The sequence below is a fragment of the Phyllostomus hastatus genome, unplaced genomic scaffold (assembly GCF_019186645.2).
Source record: "Phyllostomus hastatus isolate PE091 unplaced genomic scaffold, TTU_PhHast_1.1 phas_scaffold_93, whole genome shotgun sequence".
NCBI lineage: Eukaryota > Metazoa > Chordata > Mammalia > Chiroptera > Phyllostomidae > Phyllostomus > Phyllostomus hastatus.
Window position 1 is genome coordinate 18,637,661 of NW_025334042.1, and position 8,950 is coordinate 18,646,610.

The window sequence follows — 8,950 nt, forward strand, 5'->3', positions numbered from 1 at the left end:
CACCTGCTCCCAGGCCTTTTCAGTCACTGACTACATCCTTCTCTCCCTAACATACACTCGTGTATTTTGGGTATCAGGATGGGAAGTCTTTTGGGTATCAGGATCAGGAGTCTTTCTCCTGGCTAGATAGTTTCAACCACCTGAAGTTTTAACAAACTTAAGTGAGGTAAAATATGAGTCAGGGATCTTCCCTGTCGGAGGTGACAGCTATATTCTTCCACCACTATATTCTATAGCTATATTCTTCCATTCTGGCTAAGTCAGTGCACCAGAAACTTCTATGAAGAGCCAGTGGACAGAAAGAGCTTCGGAAAGAATCTAAGCAATAAAATCAAGGCAAAAAAAAAGATTTTATTTTAAAAACAGGTTTGTGGGTTTTTCTTTTTGCATTCAATTCAATACATTGTCATTCAGACATCACAGTACTATATACAGATACACAACATTTTTTTAAAAGCCTATTTCTGCTGAACATTTCAAAAGGACACTGTTTTGTAATGCACCAGCGGGAGAAGGTGAGGGGCTCCCTAGCACCAAGTTGGCCTTTGAGGAAGGAAATGTTAGGCAGCATCTACATTAGGTGGCTATGTGGAGGCTGTTATTTTGACATCTAGAAGAAAACTGCTTTCCTCTGACAATCAGTAAAAGTGAAAGTGAGAGGCCTCTGTCCTCATCAATTGCCTTCGTGGAGAAGTGATTGGAAAGGGACTCTCCTGAAGAACCCACTCTCCATCCCCTGGGCCCCCTCTGTAAGAGAGAGGGGGGGGAGAAAGAGAGAAAGAAAGAAAGAGAGAGAGAAAGAAAGAAAGAAAGAAAGAAAGAAAGAAAGAAAGAAAGAAAGAAAGAAAGAAAGAAAGAAAGAAAAAGAAAGAAAGAAAGAAAGAAAGAAAGAAAGAAAGAAAGAAAGAAAGAAAGAAAGAAAGAAAGAAAGAAAGAAAGAAAGAAAAAGAAAAAAAGATCTGCTTCTTTGTCTGGCCTGATGGGGCGGGGAGAGGAAAAGAAAGAAAGAGAAAAAGAAGAGGAGGAGGAGGAGGGAAGGGGGAGAGGAGGAGAGAGAAGAAGAACACTTAGAAGCATGGTTGACTTTCTGTCCTTGGGTCACTGTGGGTTGAGTGGGAAAGAACAGAAGAGGCAGTGGGGGTGAAGGCGGCTCCTGAGAAATTGAGTTTCTTGGTTGAGATGGGGGAAGTAGGTGGCTCCTAGGCCAATTCCAGCTTTTGTCGAAGTAGATAGGAAAGAAACAAAACCTATGTGCTGCCTGTACTCCAATCATGATGCCAGATCCCTAAAAATTATCATTCCTATGAATGTGACTTTTAAAATATGCACAGAAAATCTTAACTGGGAATTCTTGTCTAACTAAAGAGTGCAGGAAGGATGAGTGGGGGGGACTGGGAGGGACTTATAAGCTCGCCAGGTCCTACACGGAGGCCGCACCCCCAGGAGGGTCCTCTACCTGCCTGGCAAAGGGGGAGGCAAGCATGGGGTCGCTGGGTGTTCCCCAACTCTGCTTTGATTGGAATGATCTGGCTCTTTGCTGCCACTCGGCTTTCCGGCAAGGACAGGGGTAAGGGTGAAAGGGGGTGGGGGCCGGCAGCCTTTCTTCCACAGCCCACGGGGACCCACCTCCAAAGTTGTTGAGGCCCAGTAGGTCCCATCTGGGTGGGGTGGGGGATTGAAGATAATGTGGGGAGTAGGGGGCGGCAGTGCGCCGCTCGGATACTCGCTGCCTCCTGGCGATACGGTTCCTCTTTCTGGTTAACATTAAATATTCCTCTGCACCGGCGAAGGGTCCTTCGGTGGATTCGGTTATGGTACAAAGCGGCGACATAAATAGAGGGGAAAGGTGGCCAGGTAAGCGGTCAGGTGGAGTGGAGATGAGGCGCCTTCGATTTGCTGACCACCTTCTTCTCTTTGACTCGCCGGTTCTGGAACCAGATGGTGACCTGGCGCTCCGAGAGGTTCGTAGTGGCGGAGATGCGCCGGCGCTTTTCTTTGGTGATGAACTTGCTGGCCGCGTACTCCTTTTCTAGCTCCTTCAGCTGCACCTTGGTGTAGGGCACCCGTTTCTTGCGCCCGCGCCGGTAGCTGCTCACCTCAGGCTGTAGAGGAACCACGTCTAGGGGGGAGAGAGAAGGCAGGTGCGCAGCAAGTGAGTCTCGGCCAGGGCCACCCCTGAGGCTGCACCGCTGCTGCGGAGGCACAAGGTTCTGGCGGGGACTCAAAGGCGCCCTGCCAACTGCCCCCAAATCCTTTGCACCTCTGTTACTAGCAAGGCCATGACTAAGGTGAGGCCGCTGGGGTATTTCCTCTGGTTCAAACTTTAAAGGAGGGGGCGCCAAAAACTCAGTAATCAAGATAAATAATGCTTTAATATAATTTTTTAAAAATCAAAACAAATGCAAAAGTACACGATGAACAAAACATCAAATTTTAAAATAAACACGGTGCCCTTATTACTGATTTTTCCTTTTGCCTCAGGCTTCAGCATGGCTCAGCACAGCACTGGTCACTAGAATCTTTGTGCCCTTAGAGGGGTCCTTTCAAATTTCGCTCTGGTGCCCTGACTGGTGTGGCTCAGAGGGTTGAGCGTCGTCCTGCAAAAGCAAAGGTGGCCTGTTCAATTCTGATCAGGGCACATGCCTGGGGGGGGGGGTTGCCCAGTTGGGGGTGAGCGAGAGGCAACCCTTTCATGTTTCTCCCACATCAATGTTATTCTCCCCCTCTTTTTCCCCCCTTCCTCTCTCTCTAAAATAAATACATAAAATCTTTTTTTTTACAATCCACTCTGGTCTGCAGGTCGTCCTGCAGTTAAATCATTTGGGCAGCCATCAGCTTATTATGCTCAGCTCCAGTGTGTGAGAAAGGTATTCTGTGTAGGGTTTAGAGAGGACATGGCACAGAGGGAAGTAGCTTCAGTGGGCACAGACTGTCGGGTCGCTGGGCACACCTTTGGTCACTGGCTCTGCACTGGGAACCTGAGGCCTGCACCAATACATAGAGAGAAGAAAAGTGTCCAGGTGAAGCCAGTCTGTTTGGGAGCCCATCGCTCTAGGAATTCAATGCTGTGAGCCACTGGACAACATCTGAGACGGGAGGCGCTGGCCCTGAGATGTAGAGAATAGAGGCCTGGAAGTAAAGGGTCCCCATCCCTGTACTTGGATCTGTCCCCAGTGGAGGTAACAGGAGAGTGCTTCTGGGGGGGGGGGCAAAACCAGCTATTCACGTAAGTCTAGAAAAAGAACTCAGTGCCCCTCTGTCCTCACAAATGTCCGCTCACCAAAACCCAGCAAATTCTGCTCTGCTCCAACCCCCTCTCCTCTCCATCCTTCCAAGGCTGAAGGAAACTGTCTTCATCCCACGCAGGACTCTAACTCTAAATCCGAAATACTTTGTCATCCTAACCACTAGTAGTTCAATTTCTTTATACTCTGAAAATGTCACAGGCACTAAAAACAATAAATGTCACTTACATCGCCCTTCCACTCCACTCTCACCTTTGTCAGTAGAAAGGTCATAGCCACACTTTCAAGGGGAAGTGGGGAACTAGGAAGATTTTCTAAATAACTGACCCCTCGATTTTAAAAATGCAATTATTAGACTTCTTTCAGGCAGAAGCTAATGAGGGAGACTGAATATTTGGGATTTCCCCTTCATTCACACTGCCCTTTGAAAGCGTAGACACGGTCTGGAATGAAGACGCAAAGCTCCTCCTGAAATGCTGTTCTCACCCTATCCTCATAAAAGACCCTTCCTACACCCATTCCTATGGGGTATGCTCTCTCCCAGGGACCTTATCTGTACAGAATGGGAAAGAAGAGGTTACGATCAAATGCAGGAAGGAAGTAAAGTGCTCAGGAAGAATATAGGATAGAGGGCCTGGTCTGGCTGTCTTCATGATGACAACTTCTCAGGAATATTGTTGGACTTGTCACTTTTCTCTGCCTATGTGTGGATAGGCAAAGGTTTTATAAAACTCTGAAAAACAAAACAACTTCACTTTAACAGAGCAGATCCTTTAGGTTAAAAATAATATTTTTGTGCAAGATAATTAAAAAAAACTCAGTTTTCAAATTTGTTTTGCTCATACAGATATAACTATGTTTCAAGAAATTGATGATTTGGGGACAAGAATAAAACAGAGAAGGTAAGTAATGATACTATGAGGACACTGTGAGGTTTTCTTTCTGTTTTAATCCTCAGAACATTTTTTCAGGTTTATTTTACTGAAATCATTTACAAGATGAGAATTTTGAGGTTACGAGTGAGTTAAATAATGTAAGTGGCAGAACCAGGTTTTAAAACCAGATTTTCGGACTCAATATAAATGACACAGTAAGTTCTAAAATAGAAATAGGCCACCTGGTACAATCCAGCTTTTGAATACCTCTTTTTGCCCCAGAGAACAAACTGCAGTAAAAGTGAGATTTGACTCTTGAATCAACCAGCTAATTGTCCCTGTTTTTATTTTTGTGTTTTTGTGGGGTTTTTTTGTTGTGTTTTTTCCCCTCACTGTCAGTAAATGCTCACAATTACCTACCCAATTTTGGATCCCTTAAACTCCAACTCTAATTTTCCAATGAGGTTTCATCAACACAACCCTTAAAAGTTAGTTTAAAAAATAATCGATCTAAACTAGCTATTTTTCTCTGCAGAATGCCAAGGATCGATTTGGCCAAACTTTTCATTGGTCAGACCAAATTGCTGTGGGCTTTTTTTTTTTTTAAGGCCTCCTGGGGAAATAATTTCAGTCTTGCCTTCTCACAGAAACCCCCTTTCACTGTAGATTGTCTTGTCTGAAAAGCAAGTGGGATCTACAGATGTGGAAACATCTGGAGGCTTAGACCTGGAATAGTGTCTACGCTACCTAAAGTAAGTGGGGAGTTGGCTATTAATCTTACAATCAAGCCTTCTATAATCCTTCTCCAGAACATACATGCACCCAAAACACTTCACACCTGGGACCCTAACAGACACCTTTGAGGAGCAAATACCAATATTTAGCCACAGCTTTCCCTTGGGGATCTTTGTACAGGCTCCTACCGCCCACTCACTCTTGCCCACCCACTGCCACAACAGGGCTCTGAAGAGGCCCAACTAGAAGTCCTAGCTGCTCTTCTCGACCCAAATCCAAAGGCTTGGCAGTAGGTATTTCCAGTATGGTCCAAAGAACCCACTGATTCTTTCTCTCTTTCCTAATCTTATCTGTCTCTCTCTGTCTGTCACTGTCTCTGTTTCTCCTTGTCCCTTTCTTTCCTGATTCTGTCTTGGAATTTCCACCTCTCTCTGAGAAAGAAAGAAAGGAAGAAAGGAAGAAAGGAAGAAAGGAAGAAAGGAAGAAAGAAAGAAAGGAAGAAAGGAAGAAAGAAAGAGAGAAGGAAGAAAGAGAGGAAGGAAAGGAAGAAAGAAAGAAAGAAGTCTAAACTCACCACTGGAAGAAAGAAAGAAAAAAAAAAGCAATGAAACAAGAGTCTGTATAATTGGGGGAAGGAAGAAGCCACAACACACCTTGGCCCTAATTATTTGGATCTTTCTGAACAATTGCTCCATCTCCCACACCAGCCCAGACTTCCACAGATGAGGTTTCTCAGAGCCAGAGGCGCTGAAGAGAGACAGTAGTGTTTATGCCTGGATGCTGCAGAACAAACCACAATTGCATAGACAGAGTTATCTGGAAATCTCACTACTTCTAAAAGTTCTCTGTGTGGGTGGAAAGAAGAAGGGTGTCTGATGATCATTTCTTTTTCATCTGCATTTTGCCTGGACCTCTGCACTCACTATGCTACACCAGCCTGATTCTATCTCCACACAGGGAGTGTGTGAGCACATAGCTGCTGAGACACACTGGGTTTTGTATCCATTTCCATGTTGTAATTCCAATGCCCAATGCCGTAATTTGCAAGTGTATTAAATCTCAGTTGGGCTATATAATTTTTTATTTCAAATATATTTTTTCTCTAGGAGGCTGTGATCACAGTGTTTGAGTGTTTTTTTTCCCCTGGGATTTTTTAAAATGTGTATTTTGTTCAAAGATATTTCTGAGTTTCTCTTCACTCCACCTCTACTCCACTCCACATGCGCACACAGGGATGCGAGAGCACCTTGCTCTCTTCACTTCCTCACATTAAATCCATTGCCCATTGCTCTAGATCTGTGCCTCTGTCCACAGGGGGCCTAGTGGGCACCTGCTTCCCTGCCTTTTGGCCCTTCAGGATTGCCTATGGGCTCCCTCGGCTCCAAGAATTCCTGCCAGATCCCCATCTCCTAAAGAGCTTTCAATTTGGGTAAAATGAGGAATTAAAGAGCCACCTCTCTACATGTAAATCTCGTATACTCTAGAAATGTATCATTAAAGTGGTTAATAACAGAAATCATATTACATAAAAATATTATAGCCAATGCCAAGTAGGTAATGCATGATGCCATGTACTAAAATTCTATTATCCTTAAATCTTATCACAGCCAGATGGGGGTGCCTAGGGCAGGTCCACCCTGGTATTCAGCTGTATTATATTGAGTAATCTCATAATATTTACAAGAATGTTGTTTCCTACATTTTCTAATATCATTCACTGATATTTTCACCATCTGCCCTTGCCCTAATCTCGAATGCAAAGGAATTTCAGGCCCACCCTTGGGAGGTCTTTAAGTCTATACTTCCCAATGAATATATCCCTGGACCCAAATGCAGAGCTGGGGGACCCTCTGAGCAGAATGGGGAGACATTTGTGGCTGCTCCTGACCCCATAGGATCCCTGTGGACAACAGAAGGGAGCCAGTCAGCCCTCTCCCACTGAACCCCACTTACAGCCAGAGCACACTGAAGCTCTGGATTGGTTAGACCTCAAACCCTGATTTTTCAGTGCAGGCCTGAATTTAAAGTTTCTGATGTGGATTTTAGAAGCTTGAGACTGGTCTTCCCCCCTTTTGTAGGTTGCAAGATACTCTCCTGTTCAGAGATAGCCTCAGTTGGAGAAGGAACAGGACACTGGTGAATTCCACCCCCCACCCCATACATAGCCAGACAGAAACCAGTGGTCCCCAGCCTGGGCCTGGACCCTAGATCCCTCCAAAACAGGTCTTCCCTCCCCTTACCTCTCATCCTTACCCTCCTCTTTCTGTGTCTGAGGCATAGATAACTCTTTCTCCCTACATTTGGGGGAGTTAGCAGTGGAAACACCCACAGGATTTGAGCTCACTATACCAGAGAGGAAAAGAAAATTTATATCCTAAGAGAGGGACGCAAACGAAAGAGATTTTAGCTCTCTGCTCCTTTAACCACTGAGAAATTCACGGCCAATTTTTTTTAACTACATCAAGAAAAGAAAAGAAAAAAGGAAGCCTCCTATATTTCCGTAGACCCTGGCAAACTGGACCCCTATTAAAAAAAAATGTCTAGTGCCAGAACGATCTTGGAAATTCTGGCAAAGGAAATGTTTGGGGGTTCTTATTCCCCACCCCCCAGTTCTTTGGTGGCTTGAGAGTTTTAGGCTGTAGTTGTGGATTCCAAAGCACTCAATGCCCACCCTGCCCCCATTCCTAGCCAGAAGCCGGCTTCGCCTGCGGAAAGCCGCTCGTGAGACTGGAGTCGGCTGGGGGCGGAGGAGGAGAGCTACCGACTGGAGCCCAGTCGGCGGCCCGGCGCTCGGGCGCCTGTGATTGCTTCACTCTCAGCCGGGCAGCTTCGGGGAACGTGTCGGAGCAGATTTCTTCCCCGGCGCATTCCTCAGCGCAGCTCGCCCGGCCAGCTTCATCGGCAGCCCAGAAAGCCGGCGCGCCGGGGCCAGACGGCGGGGGTGGCTGGGGTGCGGAGCCCCGGGGCAGGAGGGGCGGGGAGGGGTCCCTGGCGGCGGCCGCGGCGCTCTGGCCCCCCTTCCTTACCTGGAAAGGGAGACTTCCAGAGGTGGGCGGACTGCGACTGCTCCTTGGAGCAGTATACCTGACTGTCCCAGCCGTTGGAGAGAGCCCAGTGCTGGTAGCCTTCCACGGGGATGAGCGCATCGTGACGCGGCTCCGGGTGCCCGCTGATCCCAGGCACCACTGATACGTCCAGGTAGCTGGGCATCGCCTGGTAGGAGCTGGCGAAGCTGGGATAGAAAGCGAACTCTTTGGCCCTGGAGGACAGGTCATCACCGGGCAGGGTGCCCGACGGCTCCGGGTACTTATCGCCTGGGTGGTAGGCGCAAGGCTTTTGCTGCAGGTTCACGTTGTGTGACAGGCGGCAGCCGTAGTAGCTGCCACCAAACGGGTAGCCATAGCCCAGGGTGGCGCTGGACGAGGTGGGGGGCGCTGGCGGCGGGGCGCACTGGCGCGCCGCCTCCGGGGCCGGGATGTCCGTGTAGACGGCACCCTGAGGGGCGCCCAGGGGAGCCGGCGGGCGGCCCAGCACCGGGTGTGGAAGCAGGTCGCGGCAGTGGCTGGCCGGGCAACTGCTGCCCAGCCCGTCCATACTCGGGGCTTTGCCGGGGCTCGCTCCGCTGCAGCCTCCCCCCGCTCCGCCCGCGCTGCCGCCTCCCCCGCCGCCGCCGCTGCCGCTCTCCGCCGCGCTGTCCTCATAGACGTACATAAGGCTCTCAGGCCAGCGCGGGTGCAGGAGCAGCGAAGTCGTCATGACATGATCTGCTCCAGCTTTTTAAAAACTCCACTTGCCAAAGGCAGAGAGCTAGGGAGACACCTCGCTCTCTTTTCCCCTCCCCCATCCCTCCTCCTTTCCCTCTCCACCCCTCCCCTCCCCTCCCCTCCCCTCCTCTCCTCCTCGTCTCCTCCACCCGTTGCTTCCACCGCCCTCCCCACAATTCCTTCTACGCATGCGGGGACACTTCATTAAGAAATCCCGCGGCTCCCGCCCGCCTCCCCTCCGCACCCCTCCCGCGGCCACGTGACTCGGCCGGCGCTAGTGAAGCCCGGGATGGGTCTCCTGGGGTTCCCACCCCTTCAGGTGGGGCGGGGC

The 8,950-nt window shown here is 48.7% G+C and overlaps 1 protein-coding gene across 1 annotated transcript; it reads right to left on the reverse strand.

Annotated features, from left to right (window-relative positions):
* Positions 1-1,244: 1,244 nt before the first annotated feature.
* HOXC13 (homeobox C13) lies at positions 1,245-8,611 on the reverse strand. Its single transcript, XM_045829812.1, has 2 exons — positions 7,882-8,611; positions 1,245-2,119 (listed from the first exon to the last, which is right to left on the reverse strand). Exons 1-2 carry the CDS (start codon positions 8,609-8,611, stop codon positions 1,863-1,865), a joined length of 987 nt encoding a protein of 328 aa, XP_045685768.1. The 3' UTR covers positions 1,245-1,862.
* Positions 8,612-8,950: the final 339 nt, after the last annotated feature.

Bases quoted from the DNA above. Each gene is read 5' to 3' on its own strand.
- HOXC13 (XM_045829812.1), bottom strand. From the start codon at position 8,611: ATGACGACTTCGCTGCTCCTGCACCCGCGCTGGCCTGAGAGCCTTATG. The intron at 2,120-7,881 runs GTAAGGAAGGGG...TCTCCCCCCTAG, and splicing joins CTGGAAGTCTCCCTTTCCAG to ACGTGGTTCCTCTACAGCCT.